The sequence below is a fragment of the Aphelocoma coerulescens genome, chromosome 15 (genome assembly GCF_041296385.1).
Source record: "Aphelocoma coerulescens isolate FSJ_1873_10779 chromosome 15, UR_Acoe_1.0, whole genome shotgun sequence".
Taxonomy (NCBI): Eukaryota; Metazoa; Chordata; class Aves; order Passeriformes; family Corvidae; genus Aphelocoma; species Aphelocoma coerulescens.
In genome coordinates, this window is record NC_091029.1 from 3,324,248 (window position 1) to 3,340,703 (window position 16,456).

The 16,456-nt window shown below is 46.7% G+C and overlaps 1 protein-coding gene across 1 annotated transcript in view; it reads left to right on the plus strand.

Moving 5' to 3' along the window:
- The window catches only part of SETD1B (SET domain containing 1B, histone lysine methyltransferase), a 44,067-nt gene extending 33,162 nt beyond the window's left edge, over positions 1-10,905 (plus strand). Inside the window, exons 9-18 of the mRNA XM_069031323.1 lie at positions 847-934; positions 1,760-1,977; positions 2,210-2,339; positions 3,056-3,520; positions 5,315-6,871; positions 8,230-8,396; positions 8,608-8,739; positions 8,843-8,962; positions 9,311-9,448; positions 10,127-10,905. Of these exons, the coding sequence (XP_068887424.1) occupies positions 847-934; positions 1,760-1,977; positions 2,210-2,339; positions 3,056-3,520; positions 5,315-6,871; positions 8,230-8,396; positions 8,608-8,739; positions 8,843-8,962; positions 9,311-9,448; positions 10,127-10,300 (3,189 nt within the window). The 3' untranslated portion in view covers positions 10,301-10,905. The remainder of the gene's footprint in view (positions 1-846; positions 935-1,759; positions 1,978-2,209; positions 2,340-3,055; positions 3,521-5,314; positions 6,872-8,229; positions 8,397-8,607; positions 8,740-8,842; positions 8,963-9,310; positions 9,449-10,126) is intronic.
- Positions 10,906-16,456: the final 5,551 nt, after the last annotated feature.

Sequence of the window (16,456 nt, forward strand, 5' to 3'; positions counted from 1 at the left end):
TTTGTGCCCCAGAGCCCGCAGGCTGTTCACCCCACTCTGTGTTCATTCAGGGAGTTGCTTCTGACCCCCCAGGACCAGAGCAAGGACCCTCTGTTCCAGCTTTAGCTTTTCATCCTCCACTTGTGTGAATTGTCACACAATAGGGGATCTCCCTGCTCTGCAAGGGAAAGGGGACATTTGCCTGTGTTTAGGACACAGCGTTTCAGCATTATCATAAAAAATACACTTACGCTCATAGTGCTTTACACAGCTGTTGTTTTGGTTGGAATGTCTGATAGTTTGGCAGCTGAGTCTCACCTGAAGTTTGCTTAAACTCTGTCTCCTCAGAAGCACAGGGTATCCATTTTAAAAAGCATTTGCATAAAAAATTGAAAGTATCTTAAAAGAAGTGTGGGGTAGGGGAGTGTAGAGGGCTTCCCTGAAATTAGGATTTTTGAATTCATAGAAGGTGCAAGTAAAGGTTTGGGATGAGAGATTCTGCAGTCTTTATTTAGAGTAAAACTTGCTTTGAGTTTATTTAAGATGCCGTGGGTTTAGGCTCTCTTTCTGTTCTGCCACAATCTCAGACACATGGATTTGTCGAGTTTTCTCTGTCATCCTCAAAGTACCTGGTGTTGACATGCACCATGCTGGTACCCGGGGTGTTTTCATGCAAATTGAAGGGGTAGAGTTTCATTCAGAGTGAAATTCTGTTTGCAAGCAAATAAAGAGATCAAGAGCTGGGAAGTGGCCCTTGGTTTCTGCTGTTAAGTGACCACAGCAAAGTAAAGAAGTGGCAATTTGCTTAAGAAGTTGATTTCTGCTGTTTCTAAACTTTCAGAAATGCTAATTGTGTCTTTTGTTCAGGTGAAAAGAAAGGAGCCACCTGAAGCTGCCTCAGCAGGAGATCAGAAGAGAATCCGGCCTTCTACTTCTGTGGATGATGAAGATGAAGGTTTGCAAAGCACATTTGTTTGATACATAAGAGCAGATGCAAACCCCACGCAAGCTGAATCCCTTTAAACTTCACAGCAGTGTGCTCGCTTACAGTTAAACACAGAGCCAAGGATCTGAGCCAAACCCTGCTTCTCACAGAGCTCTGATCAGCTGGGAGATGGCCCCTCTGGGTTCAATTATCTGAAATTCACTGGTGGAAAGTTTAAGACCCACATTTTGAGAATAACTCATAACCTATTTTAGCTGTGCTGGGCCCCAGCAGAAGGAGCTCAGATGGGTTCATGGGCTGTTTGGGGTGTGCTCACAGCTTGCTGGGACGTGGTGGGAGGAACCACGTAACAGTTTGCTCTGCGTTTGATTTGAAAAAGAAATCAAAGTTATTTGCCAGAAAAATCTGTTTGAAAATATCTTAACATTATTTCCTGTAACCAGGGAAGAGTAAAGAGAAGACAAAGCTTTGAGTACCCTTTGTTTTGCATAAAATGTGGGTTCATTTTAAAGTTGATTCAGATTAACAAGTGGGTTTGAAGCCAAAAAATGAGAAAAAAAAAAAAAGGATTAAATTCAGGTTACCTGTCCTGACCTCAGTCATGCTATGTCTGCTGTCTGCTCTGCGTAGGGAGTGTCATCTTTGGCTGCCTACATTTTGCCATCAGCACTGTTCACTGTGACATCAGCAAGTCCCTGTAAGCCTGGGGACCCACACCACATGGGCACATTGCTCCTAACTTTGATCTTCCCAAAGAAGTTTCCCTTATGTAGTTAACTCTTTCCGTCCTTTCCAAGGTATTTGATGGTAATTTCTGTTGCTTTTGCTCCTCAGAGTCGGAGAGGGACAGGGATGCTTCTGATACAACATCTGACCTGTCAAAGAAGGATGCAGAGGCAGTGGGGCTGCGACGGCGACCAGCAAGGCCATTGGAGCTCGACAGCGAGGGAGAAGAGGGAGATGAGACATCAGGGAAAGAAGAGGAGTCCTCCTCAGAGAAGGAAGAGGAGCAGGAAGAAGAGGGAGGCTTGGTGAAAGCAGCACCTGGCAAGGTGTGTTGGTTTGTGACTGCGATTTCAATGCTGTTTGTCATTAAAAGGGGGCCTGGTAATGCCAAATGCTAAAGTTCCCTTTTCTAGGAGATGAGTGCTCCTGTCCTCACAGAACCTCTGTCAGGTCACTCCCTCTTCAGGTTCTCTGACCAGCCTCCCTGATGGTTACTGTACTGACAGCCAGGTCGCAGGGTCAGGCACTGTTCATTTTTGGCAATGCTTTCTTGCAAAGGAGGAAGAGGAGGATGAGGAGGATGAAGATGATGAGGATGAAGATGATGATGAAGACGAGGATGAAGATGATGAGGAGGAGACAGGCATAGACACAAGTGACAAGGAGGAGGAGCAGGACTCTGAGGAGGGTAAGCAGCTCCAGTGGAAGCAGCAAGTGTCACCACAGGGTCAGCTGTGGTCTCCCTTTTGCCTTTGTGAGCTGATTTTGTTACTTGTGCACCTCCTTTCACTGGTGGGCAGTTTTACACAAGAAAATGCACAGAGGTATTTTTAATTATTACCTGTGAGGTTTCCATGATCCCTCAGTCAGTGGGTCCCTTTACAGTAGCTCTCCAGTCCCTACCTGATCTCAGCCCAACCTGGCAGAGGGGCAGAGGTCTCAAAGCCAGTTAAATGTATGCTTGTTTTGGGAAATGCGAGTGGCTGGGAGGAGAAGGGACCAGATTTCAGACAAGGGTAATTTGGCTGCTAATAACTCTGTCCTATCAATCACTTTCTGCCCTGGAAGGTGGTAGTTTCTGCTTTCTAAGACCATGTGTAAAGGCAGCAGAAAGTCTTAGTAAAAGATACAATGCACCAAGAGACCCACGTGGGCAAGGTGCCAGGCAGCACTGCTCCTGGAACTGCCTGTTGTATGGTGATTGTGATAAACATTGTGATTGGTGATAAGCAGCCAGAGACAGGATTTATAAATCTCTGCAAAAATAAATAAATTGGGAGCCACTCCTTCACACCCACACGCTGCTGTTGATGCTGTTTCCACACTTTTGTAGTGGAAGGGATATTTGCCCCTCATTGTTTAATAAAGCCAGAAAGCAGAACTAATGGCAGTTTGTTCTTGTAGATGTAGCAAGTCCCTCGTCTTCCAAGGCTGAAGTTGAATCATCTGATGAAAGTGAGGACTCCTCTGAATTCGAATCAAGTTCTGACTCGGATGATGAAGATGAGGAGGATGATGATGATGATGAAGATGAGGAGGAGGAAGAGGAGGAAGAGGTGGCTGAAGATCAAGGCAGAGAAGCCATGGTTGCTGAGCCAGAGCATGAACCTGCTGGTCATGAGCTTCCTGAGGATGAGAGGGAGACTATTTTGGACCTGTATCCTGTGGATGACTACATGGATGCAACAGGCTTGGGACTTGCTGAGCCAGCTTTGGCAGTGAAAGATGAAGGCAGTGTAGAAATCAAGGCAGAGGAAAGTGAGTGTGGCCAAGTCCCGGGGGCATCTCTTGCTGCTGAAACTCTGAAACACTTGGTTATGGAAAGAGACCAGGAGACAAAACTTGCACCCTCTCCCATCTGTAGGCCAGGTATGCCCTTCCATGTGCTTTGGAGTTTTGTTACTACGTTTCCAAGTAAATTTTATCCCAGTGCCCAATATGCATGGGTTTGTATTTCCCTTGTTCTCTTTCTTCCTCCAGTCTTAGCTCTAGCCTAGGGGATTATCTGTGCAGGGAAAGAGGTCTGTGCTGAACTTTCCTTCCTAGTAAGGAGCTTTACATGAGCCATCTGCTACTAAAAATACTGTGGTTACTGTATCCAGAATCTTATCCTGGGCCAGTTTAGTTGGAGTCCTATAGGAACTGAACAGTTGTCATCATCCGAGGGTGACTGATCGGGTGGTGTGGTGGCTGAAGCTCAAGATAGAAAAGCCATGGCTGCTAAAACAGAACAGGAATGTCACTACTGGCTCTTTTTGGTTTTAATATCAAAGCAGTATGTGACAGGGAAGCTGCATGGGGCAGGTGAGGGGAGTCTCAGCGTTATGTTTGGTTCCTAATATTATTTGTGGGGGTTTTTGTTGCTTACTCCTTTTAAAGGAGTGATATTCTAGTTTTCTGGAAGGAGGAAATTATTTTCAGTCAATACAGAATTGTATTTAACCCAAGGAAATTGGAAACCTTTTACTAGAACAGGAGTGAGATGCATAGTGCTTGACAAATTTGGCAACTAGGGGGAATCTAAAAGTTAAAATTGGAGCCAACAGGGAGGGCACATCTAGTGGGGCCTGCTGTGGAGCCTTGGGCAGCACTGAGGTGTCTGAGGACTAGGCAGTATTTTGCCACTTGGAGAGCTGGAAATCCAGTTCCTGCACAGGGTGTCACTCCTTGGCTGCTGCAAAATCTGAAAGTCACAGAGCAGTAAAATGTTAAACTGGGCAGGGCAAAGAAGAACTGGTTTTGCATGAATCCTTTCTAGAGCAGGTCAGCATGCAGAAAGGATGTAAAATTGAGGACACCTGCATTTGAGCACCATGACATGTGTAAGGAGCTTTCCAAGTAAGCTGTGGGAACAAGCTCTAACTGCAGCATTTTTCTTGAGCAGCCCAGCCCTGTCATACAGGAGTTGCAGGGCTCAGACCCTTCTCCAGCAGCCCTGGTTTGTTCAGTGAAACGGGGAATGCTTCCCTTCCAACTCCCTGGGCATTTTCACCTCCTTTTGTTCTCCCACTTGAAAATGTTATTTTGAGCTGCCTAACAAGATTCACCGTTGATTCCTTTTGGACCTGGCCCTAAGTGGGTAAATAAACTCCAGACAAATGAGGCTGCTGCAGGGAGAGCAGCATATAAATTGCCTCATTGATACCATCTGAGTGTCTCCTCATCCATTACAAGGCCTTCCCATTTCCTTCATGTGTTGTTCAGGAGTGTTCTGCTTCTCCTTTCACTGCTCCCTCCTTGGAGAGCTGAGGGTGCTCCTTGGCCTGCAATTAGTTTAGTTCCCACATTAGAAAAGGTGATAGCTCTGGGCTCTGACAGTTCTCCTCCAAAGTCCTCACCCCACAAGCCGCTCATTCCTTTAATGTCTGTACAAAAGGTTGTCAGGGCTTTTGAAAGCAGAGAAACCTTCGTTCTGGTCTGTGTCGTAGCTAATCCTCAAATTAATAGTGCGGGTTTTTTATGGTCCATTAGGAAAGTGTGTGGTAGTGTCTAATTACTCTACACTCTTGTGCCTCCAAAATGTAAAGCACTGGAGTTTTAAAGCCTCCCAGTGGAATTGAGCTGTTCTGTAATTGTGGCATCTTAAACATGCCTTTACTAGCAAGTGGCAAGTAACCAAGTGGAGGCAAAGCTCCTGAGTCTCCTCTCTTTTTCCCCTTTCAGAGGAAGAGTCCGAACCCACTTCCATGCTGGAGGCAGAGGTACAGGAAGGTCCAAAGCCTGAATCTCAAGATGAGGAGGCGACGCTCTGTATCTCTGCTCCAGGGGGAGTCTTTGGAGAACCTCTGCCCAGCAAAAGCAGCTTCTTTGGCAAGTCTGAGGACAGCACTTTGGAAGGCCGAGTTAAAGCAAAGCCGCCATCGGCAGCGGAGGAGGACGAGCGGCTGCCTCGTACGCCTGGACGGGAGGTGATGATCCACTCGGAGACGGAGACTCTTCTGCTTCCAGCCCACAAGGTGCCATCCTCCATGCTTCCCCTGCCATCAACTCCTGGCAAGGAAGAATCTTTAGTCCCTCCAGAAAAGTTCCCTGAACAATTAATGGTGACCAAAACGTCCGTGGAAGAAGAGATTCCTAGGACTCCTGGGCGGGACATTTTGGCCAAGTCTTCACACCCCCTCGCGAAGTCACAGAGCACGGACACTGTTCCAGCCACGCCAGGAAGTGATGCTCCCCTTACAGGAAGTAGCTTGACCCTCAGTTCCCCTCAAGTCCCAGGGAGCCCCTTTTCCTACCCATCCCAATCTCCTGGCATTAACAGTGGCATTCCTCGGACTCCTGGGAGAGATTTCAATTTCACACCTACTTTCCCAGAGGCTGGTGCTACCATTCCTTGCCTTCTGTCTGGCAAGAAACAGTCAGAGGATGAACTAGAGGAGAAACCCTCTAAAGAGCCTCTTGGTGCTTCCCTTACGATCAGCATGAACAGTGTTCCTTCCCCTATCCCCTTTGCCAGCCCCCCGCAAGCAGATTTCCACATGGACATGGGTTTGCCACCTGATGAGCCAATACCTGTAGCAGCCCTGCCGTGCATGCATGGAGATGGAAGAATGCCCATCGAGGAATGCAAGGCAGAAGTGAAACCTGGTTTGCTCTCCCCAGAAGTACCCCCTGGGGCTTCTATTCTTCCTCCCCCACCACCACCTTCTGTTCTTCCCAAAAGGAGGCCGGGTCGGCCGAGGCGGTCCCCACCTTCTGTCCTCTCGCTGGATGTGTACCCAGGCAAAACCATAGAACCTCCTCCCGTGCCAGTGGCCTTGGTGGAAGGTGCTATGGGCAAAGAGCTGTTGAGTGGACATCCTGATGCCTACTATGGACTGAAAGATCCCGAAGCCGTCACCCTGGACTTCAGGAATGACGGTTTCCATGAGAAAATAGCAGCTGAGACAGTTGCAGAGAAACTGCCATTCAAGGAACTGGAGAACCAGTGGAATGAAGATTTAAAGGAAGAAGAAGCTCACGCAAAACCTAAGAGACAGTGGCGAAGGCAGAAGAAGACATCTGAGGAGCTGCCAGTGATCCCTTCCCCCGAGTACTCCCCGCCCCGGCCGCAGTTCAGGCCGCGCTCCGAGTTTGAGGAGATGACCATTTTGTACGATATCTGGAACGGAGGCATAGACGAGGAGGATATCAAATTCATGTGTATCACATACGACCGCTTGTTACAGCAGGACAATGGTATGGACTGGCTCAATGACACCCTGTGGGTTTTCCATCCTTATATCCTTTCTCACTGTATTGGCAGCACGTGTGAGATGCATGAGATGGTGGCTGGCTAGGACTTCAAATGCAAAAGGCTCTTTGTTGGTGGGAGAACCAGTTGCTTACAGGAATAGCAATTGCTTGGATGAGCAGGGAATTTTAGGCTGTTTTATTCTCTGAAGCTGCAATACAAAAATACTGCAGAAGTGGCTGTTCTTGCTGCACGTTCAGTCTGGGACTGCAGGGACAGTCTGTAGGCACCTCTTCTGGGGAGGTTTCCTTCCTAGTTTGAGAAGCTTCTGTCTGCATGTAACCAGACTTTTTTTCCAGTTTGCTTGTGGAATTTCTAGTCTGCACATACAGAGCTTTCACTTGGAGCTAAAACTTGCTGTAAAAATAATCTCACCATCTGTGCCCAAAATGATGAGTTAGTGGTTCTCGCAGCTTTAACTTGCTTTGAGTTTGAAATACTGATAAAATCAGTGGTTTCTAGGTGGCACATCAGGGCTCTGTGTGTGTGCAGTCATCAGTAGTGATCTCCAGAGCAGAGCCTAAAAGACTGTTCTTAAAACCTCAGAACTCTCCTGTAGTGTTTTTAGGAAGGATATACAGGTTTATGTGTTGAAGAAGACAAACACACCACCTTGTGTGTTTGTCTAGATATATACTAGAGATTGTGTGAAGTTCAGATATCTTCATCCCTTGCTTCCTGCAAGACAGGAAAGCAAAACCAAAAAAGCCCAAACCACCTAAAACAGTCAGTGATAACTAACAACCCATAGTGAAAATAAATCTGTTTCCCTGATGATAAGGATTATATTGTAACAGCAAAATTACACTCACTTTTTAAGCCACTTAAAAATCACCTTGAGTTCATCCTGTGCCACACTGCATGACAAGTGTGAAAGTACCTGCAGGCTCACCTGCTTTGCAGCAAACCCTCAGCACTCCGGTTTTGAGGCAGTCACCTCTCGGTTTTTATGGTCCCTCTGCTTCAATTTTCTGGTGTTGAAGATATGTTTTGTCTCACAGGGAGCATTTTTGGGTCAGTCTCAGTTGTAGCCTTCATGGCTGTGTCTGTGGCATGAGCTGGCAGTAGTACAGCTCCACTGTCCTTCCAGGAGCCAAAGCCCTGGAGGTGCCTTCAAACCTGAAGGTTTGTAATGTGTGTCTGAAGGAGCTGATTTCCCAAGGCTGGTGAGAGCAGCATCTCTCCAAGGCCTTTGGGCTGAGGAGCATCTCAGTAACAGTGTTATTTTTTGCAACCCCACAAAACCTTCCTAATTTTCCATGCTCCTGGTGTTAGCTCTGTGCAACTGTAGCAAATTTAGTCTGATATCCACCTCTGGCTGTGTTTCTCCTTAACTTCTTGACACCTACCAGCTTTTCTACCCCCAAGAAGAAGAAGCGGGATGACGGGATGCGGGAGCACGTGACGGGCTGTGCAAGGAGCGAAGGCTATTACAAAATTGATAAGAAGGACAAACTCAAATACCTCAACAATAGCCGAGCTTTTGCAGAGGAGCCTCCAGCTGACACACAGGTGAGGAATCATGCTCCAGGAATGCCAGGTGTGAATGGGATTTGGTTTTACACTCTGTCACACACTGTAGGTGCTTCCTGTCCTGCTGGGGCTGGGTGGGAAGTGTTAATGTTTGATGTCAGGTGTTCTGTGGTGATGTAGCATGAGGGGCTGCTCACAGGGAGCCTGCAGAGTGTTGGGTCAGCTTTGAATCACCCATTTGTCCTCTCAGGGTATGAGCATCCCTGCCCAACCTCATGCTTCCACCCGGGCTGGTTCCGAGAGGCGATCAGAGCAACGCAGGCTCCTCTCCTCCTTCACTGGTAGCTGCGACAGTGACCTGCTCAAGTTCAACCAGCTCAAGGTAGATCACCCCCTGCTGCAAATTTCGGACCCACAGACATCCTTTCCCTTTCTGTGCTGTGACTAATTCAGGGCTGGGGTTTTGGGGTGTTTTCTTCATGCAGTTCCGGAAGAAAAAGCTAAAATTCTGCAAGAGTCACATTCACGACTGGGGCCTTTTTGCTATGGAGCCCATTGCAGCTGATGAGATGGTGATCGAATACGTGGGTCAGAACATCAGGCAGGTAAGCTGTGTGTGAAATCTGAGCAAATACCAGCCCTGGAAGAAGTCCTTGAATATAACAGCAAGGGTTGGAGTCCTGGGTTGGAGGCATCAGCGCTGTGGGCTGGGCAGAGGTTGACATATGGCTTGGAGGTACAGGGGTGGGATTTTCAACAACCCATGGAAACTGAGCACTCAGGAGAATCCTCCTTAAGAGGCCCATCCTGAACTTCTGTGTTCTCTTGGGGCGATGGGCGTTGTATAAAGCCCCGGTGCCTGGTGCAAGAGAGCTCAGGGGGGCCTTGTGTAGGTGGCTGCTCACAGGTTCAGTCGCTCAGCGTGGCCTGAGCCTGCCTGGGGGTTCCTGCAGGTCATTGCTGACATGCGTGAGAAGCGATACGAGGATGAAGGCATCGGCAGCAGTTACATGTTCAGAGTTGACCACGACACCATCATCGATGCCACCAAATGCGGGAACTTCGCCAGGTTTATCAATCACAGCTGCAATGTGAGTACCCTGTCACTGTTCCCTGAAATGCTGATAAACCCGGGGAGTCCCTGCCAGCCTTGACTGGGGTGCTCAGAAGTGGCAGGGGGTCGCAGGGTTGTGATTAAATGTTAATGAATCACAGCAGATCAGAGCAGGGTCTAAAGTAGTGTAAAGAGGTTGGAGAGACCTGAGAAATGAAACGTGCAGGGAGACTGAGTGTGCTCAAAAGCCCTCCTGACTGTCTTGGGGGACCCTGATGGACACTGAGCAAGCAAATCTAACAAATATTTCCTTAAAACATACCAAATATCAGCTGTGGGAACAGCTTCTAGTGTCCACATGGGAAAATATTCCCTGCTGTTTTCCCCCTCTTCTCTGTGCTGCAGTCTGCACTCAGACTTGCCTGCCTGGCCAAAATATTAAGCATTGAGCTGCTCTTAACCTGTGACAAATTTGGTGGAGCATCATCCAGGCTCTTTTGCTCCACAAATGACCAGAACATGGATATTTTGGAACAGCACAAGGAGGGCTGCTCTGTTTTCTGGCTTCATGCCTCCCTCCCTAGGATTGCCCTGGGTCCAGGCTCTGGAAGCATGGCTGGGGGCCCGTTTTATTTTATCTTGGAATGGTTGTGTGGAGGCTGGGAAGCCATGGCCCTAGGAACCGACATCATCACCTGTTCTATCACCCTTGCAGCCAAATTGTTATGCTAAAGTGATCACCGTGGAGTCTCAAAAGAAGATCGTTATCTACTCCAAGCAGCACATCAATGTGAACGAGGAAATTACCTACGACTACAAGTTTCCAATTGAGGATGTAAAAATCCCGTGTCTCTGTGGCTCTGAGAACTGCAGGGGAACCCTGAACTGAACTCAAGGTTTCTCGTCACACTTGCACCTTCGGCCATGTCAAAACTGTGGTAACCAGGTGTGGTTGCACTTTGCCAAAAAAAGAGGAAAATAAAAACAACAGAAAAAAGGAAGAAAAAAATTTAAAAGCAAAAAAAATACTTACAAAAAAAAAAAAAAAAAAGGAAAAAGAGAAGAAAACCAAGCAAGTTTCGCACTTCTGCCAGGATCACGAGTGAAAGCAAAAAGCGCACACGCTTATGAGGACTGTTCATGTTTCAGGTGCTCTTTCCTTTTCAGATCCAACACGCACACAAAAAGGTGGCTACCTTTTGTGGCATGGTCTATCCAAACACTAGCTTCTCTGTTCAGTCCCTACAGTAATGCTCCGTAATGGGATAATGGTACCTTTTTTTTTTTAGTTGTTGTTATAAACCTTCATCTTTTCATAAATGCTGCTACCTTTTTCTCATCAGTTTCGTTGGCTGAAAAAGACATTCAACGTTTAAATGTGAAGCAGAGACTGAAAATGCCATAATAGGGTTTGTTGGGAGCTTGATTGGCTGAAATTGCACAGATTTCTCAGAGTAAGCTGTAAATAAATGTAAGGTTGATGTTACAGAGCAAGCCAGAGGCTTGAGGGTGTGTGAATGAGTGTGTGTGTGTGCTTGGGGGTGTGTGTGTGTGTGTGTGGAGATGTGTCCACAGTGAGACTAGAGCTGAACTGTCCTGCCTTTTCATTAGGGATGAGCCTGAACCAGTCCCCTCAGCCAGACCCCTGGGGCAGAGTCAGGTCAGCCAGACCTCAGCTCCCCTCCTTGGGCTCCTCTCTCATTTTCTATGCCATGCTGGTCCATGGGGGATCAAAACCTCTGCACCTGCCTGTGAGAAATCCTTGGATACTGCAGTCACTAGGAAGAAGTGGAGTCAGCTGTGCAGCTGTAGCATCGTGTGGCTTTTGGGGATGCCCATTCCTTGGAGATGGGCTTGTCTAGCTTGCAGAGGAGGCTGAGATTAAGAGGACAGCTCAGCCCTTGTTTACGCTGTAGAAATCCTGCCCTGCTTGCAAGCAAAGACTATGGCCCACGTTGTAGCAGGATTTTCTTCCTGTGGATGGGAAGCAGGCTGATGTGTGACTTGTATTCATTTTTTCTCACTTTCATCTGCATTTTCCTGCCCTTCCAGTGTTTTACATGGAGTATTTGCTCTGTCCTTGGATGTGGGAGATGCCTCCTGTGATAGGAGCAAGCTGTGCCCCGCTCTCCTCCCTCTGTTACTCAGTAACTTGGCCTGGGGTGGTCCCATCCCTCCAGAAAATCATGGTAAAAGTGTCCCTGAGAGCAATCCTGTCCCCCCATCTATAGCATGGGAATGAATGCTTCTCTAAATTTGGAAGGCATGTTTTAAAATGATTTCTCAATGTATTTTGTCCTTGTAGATATGCTGAGGTGAAGGTTGCAGTTTTTCAAGAGGTTCCATTTAAAAATGGGACAAAACACCAAAAAACCAGCTCTTTGGATGAGATCTGGAAATGTTATGCGACCATTCAGGTATAGACAGGATCAGTTTTTCAATTTGCATTTAATTTCTCCTGCTTTAAAAGTAGAGATTAGTTGTACTAAACCCTTTTTAATTGGCTTGTAAGGGGAAGTTGCAATGTCATTATGAAATGGGAAGATTATCTGCATAACTAAACACCTTCTCCCCACAGAACAAATTGTGCAGCTGTGTTCAGCTGTGTTCTTGTAGCCTTTCCAAACCTCCACAAGCAGAGGTGACAACCTTGCAGAGGAGGTTCCTGGAAGTTTTTTCAGCTGTTCTGTGGAGTTGCCAGGCCTGCACTGCAGCATGGAGCTTGTAATGTAGGTTAGACCTCTGCCTCTGAATTTCTTTTTCAGACAAAAGGTCTGATAGAGCAGGAATACACAGACTGCTACAAGCTGCCTTAATACCACCTGTGTTTCTGTCTGAGGGCGAGCAAATTGTCTCTGAGATTGGACAGTCCATGGTCCATCTCTGCTTTTGTTTCAGTTCAGTTTTGTTGTTTTCCCCCCTTTCTCCATAAATCTCTCCAGCAACTGGGTGTTGGTGACCCAGAACCTAAAATTGTGAGAAGCACAAGTTTCTGTCACTGAATGTTGGTTGGAACTGCAGTGGTGGCATTTGGGAGTTAAACCAGCTGCTCAGTTTAGTTGTTATTTTTTTGAATGAGGTTCAATGTATTGATGCTCCAGTTGGCACCTCTGCAGCTTGGCCTTTGACTTTCAAAGCTTTGGAAATGCACAGAAGTTTCCTGTGTGTCAGAACTGAAGCCCCTGTCCTTGGCCTTCTCCCTCTCTGCTCCATCAAACCAGTGCATTAATGGTGGATTTGTGGGGGTGAGGACACCCCAGATGGCCCAGCCCTGAGAACCTGCTGGCAGTTCTGTGTTTCCCAGCGTATCTGTGTGCTCTGGATGGGATTAGCCCCTGCAGTTTGCCTTAATCCTTGGTGAGGAAGGTGGGGAGGAAGGTCACTGTCACATTCACTGTGTGTTTTTAGGAGCACCAAAGGGATTTGGGTGCCAAAGACCATGAGCACCTAAATCACTTGGGTACTTCTAAAACTGCCTGTAATACATCCCCTTTTAGGATCCCAGACAAATAATGTGAGTTTTTAGAAGAGCTGAGCTCCCAGAAGTTCCCCAGGAAGAAACAGAGCTGTTGAAGCCACAGCACTTCTGAAAAATCATGTTAGTCTGGTCTCAAAGCCAGACCTGAGGCTTCTCTTTTTTTCTCCATAAATCTTGTCTTGCAGAGTCCTAACTGGGAGATATTTTGTCTTGGACTGGGAAGCTGCCTGACCCCCAAATAAATCATTTTAGGGTGAGGACTCCCAAGTCTGATGCAGTGATTTCCATGGGCGCTCTGTCCGTGCCAGCCAGCGGGGTCTTGTTGGGCCAGGGGAGCTCTGCAGCCACAGACGAGGTTTGGGGATGCCTCTAATCCTCTGCCTTGTACTTGGCAAGGGGTGGGATGAGAGGAGGGCAGGAGCTGTGTGGTTCACATTCAGCCCAGGCTCCCCAGCACCCCATGGATACAGTGACAGGGATAAAGAGGAACCTCACCAGCCTGTGCTGCTTACAGGGACTGCAGTGCTTTTGTCCAGTGAAAAGCCCATCCCCAAATTTATTGTCACTTCAGCTGGAGCCTAAGACAAGAAAAGAGAGAGAGACATTGACTGTGCTCCCTGCAAAATTCCATCTCGCTGGGAGGAATGACCCAAGAGAGCAGAGCAAAATTATGGAAATAGAATTTAAGCCTTCAGTTTGCAGCTGGTGTGAGTTCAGGGTGCAGGTGCCTCCATGCTGGCATCCACAGGATCCTGTGGTTCTCACCTCTCTGCAGTCCCAGGCTGGTCTGTGACTCTCGGGGGTCTGGGAGGGGATGGGGCTCATCTTGCAGTTATTTATATTGTATAGAGCAGCTTATTTCTACAAGGAAGAAAAAAACAACCATCATTTTTAAACTCCAGCAAATTACACAGTAGTTTCAGTTCCGGTTTCTGTGACCTTTTTCAGGGATCATTTCAGTGCATTTCTGTACAAAATAAAAATTTAAGGAAAAAAAGGATTTTGAAGTATAAAAAAAAAGCATCTTCTGTACATAGGTGAACTCAAGAATCTTCTCTTCAAACACTGTTTCTTGTAGAAACATGTTGAAATTTTTTGCTGATTTCTTTGTACTTCAAGAGCATGTAAATAGTTTATTAAAAGTGACTATTGTAATTTGGAGTTCTTTTAAAACAGATTCCAGCTCTAAATCCTGTCGAGATGGGGAGGAAGAAGGACTGAGTATAGCAAAGGAGCTGGTGGCATTTACAGCTTGTGTCAAGCTTTGTATAATGTAAATTCTGTATAAATACGGGGTTTTTTTGTCAAATAAATAGATGAAATTAGAAGCATTAAGAAACTGAAGACAAAAAATTGCCAAGTCAAGGCTTCTTCTTTTCCCCCCCTCCCTCAGTCTGAAACCTAATGTGCAAAATCTATTTATTTCAAGCGAGGAAATGTGTACAGTCTAATAGACAACCTAAAATGTATTTAAGCGAATTTGCAACTGGATTTTTTCAGTTTAATATTTGTTTTTTATGAGTTTCCTCCTTAATTGCCACTGTAGGATTTGTCCAAGTGCAAAGAAACACATCAAGAAGGACACTCTAAATCAATGGGGCAGTTTTGAAGCAAAGTGGAAGAACACCCAGCTCCCAATTCTTGCAGTTTTCTGGTTGTTTTAATTCCCAGCGTGGAAATCAAGGGCCTCCTTTAAAAGTAGGCAGGTCAAATGATTTTGCAATAAATTAAAAAAATTTTTTTTTCTAAGTTCCTTTAAAAAAAACCGACAACTCTGCTTTGAAGATTTAGGATTTCTGCTTTTTCTTTCGTTAAGCAAATTTATAAATTTAGGGATGTTTTGTGCATATAGAATCTGTCACCAGTATGTATCTTGTTTTGAAGAAAGTGTTTTTGTTGTGGATGTGTCATGCTGTATATATTTGTTCATATTTTTGTGAATTGAATACTATGTACCATTGTATTATAGTAACTTTTATAAAGCAAACCATAAATATACTGACTTTTCTTACAGAAAAATTATGTTGTGCTTAATATATTACCAGGGCAGCTTTTTGCTCTTAGACCTGTGCTGGGAACTGTGAGAGCTCAAGGAGGCAGATCCAGAACAAGAACAGTGTGAAGAACTGGTTTTCAGCAAAGTTTACTGAAAATATTAATTCTGGTGAGCAGGAAATGAATTTAAGCAACATTATATTGCACGAAAGAAATATGTGAGTGATTCAATTCTATAAACTTTAAGAAATGTCTCAGTATTAAAAATCTTGACAACGCTGCAGAGCTGAAGCAGAGCCCTCCTGGCAGTGAGCCAGGAGTCCCAAACGTGTCCAACCTCAGCAGGTGAGGGGTCCCTGCTCCTCCAGCCTCTGCCCTGGATTGCCTGAGTTCATATCCTTTTTTTATTTATTTATTTTTAACTTTATGAAGGCAAAAGCCCCTAACCACCAGGCAAGGTATCAGTGATGCTGTGAGGCTGCTGGGGCCAGAGGCTCTTTGGTTTCCTTCTTTTTGAAATCGTTTTATTCAAATTATCAGGAGTTGGACTTGGATGATCCTTGTGGGTCCCTTTCAGCTCAGGATGTTCTGTGATTCTATGAAATCTGCATTAGTTCTGCTCCCTGGGATCCAGAGAATGGGGGAGCTGGGGGGGCCGCTGAGGTTTGGCCCATGTACCCCTCCCCAGTGGGGGGGGGGCTGTGGAGGGGGTCACAGTGGCCTCTCTGAGCTTCTATTTAAAAAGAAATACCTGGAGCAGGGACCAGTGGAATGGTTGATGGAGGAGGAGGTGGCAGAGACAGGACAGAGGCTGTAGGTGACTTCCCAGCTCAGCTCCTGGATTCCACAGGTGAGCACAGGACAGGGCTGCAGGACAGCCACACCTCGGGGGCTCAGCCTGGAGGGGCTGGGAGGGGGCTGGGGGAAGGACTCGTGTCCGAGGAGCTCATCCTGAGCCGAGGGCTCGGCAGGGGCTTGGGCTGCTCGGGGTCTGAGAGCTCCCATGCTGGGAAACTGGGAACATGGGGGCTTTGGAGGGTGGCTGTGCAACAGTGGGGACCCCAGGGTGTCCTTCAGCAGCTGTGGGCTGAGGGTTGTACATGGGGGTGTGCTGGATTTGCAGCCTCGGGGAACACAGGGACTCCCCAGGCACTCAGGCCATGTCAGAAAAGGGATTTCTTGTGTTGGGGAGGAACTCCCTGTGCAAAGGACAGTGACAACACCAGAGCAACACCCAGAGGAGACTTTGCACATGCAGCCAGGATCTGAGCCAAGGATCGCTGCCAATGCCAGCAATTACTGCTTGAAACATGGGAGAAGCCCCAACCTATCACTAATGCAGGAATTTACAGGTATTAGAGCAAGACTCTGTTGCCTTGGGAAGGCTGAAATACATAAATACGATTAATTCTCATTCCAGAGTGTTGGAGCTACCCTAAAACTGTGTTTATTCTCAGCAAATTGAAATTCAAGATTGAGTCTAAAAGCAATTAAACCAAAATCTTAGAAAAGGAGATGCACAGAGAGGCAAACGCCTCTGTGCTTTCGCAGTTTCCTGTGTAGCTAAAATTA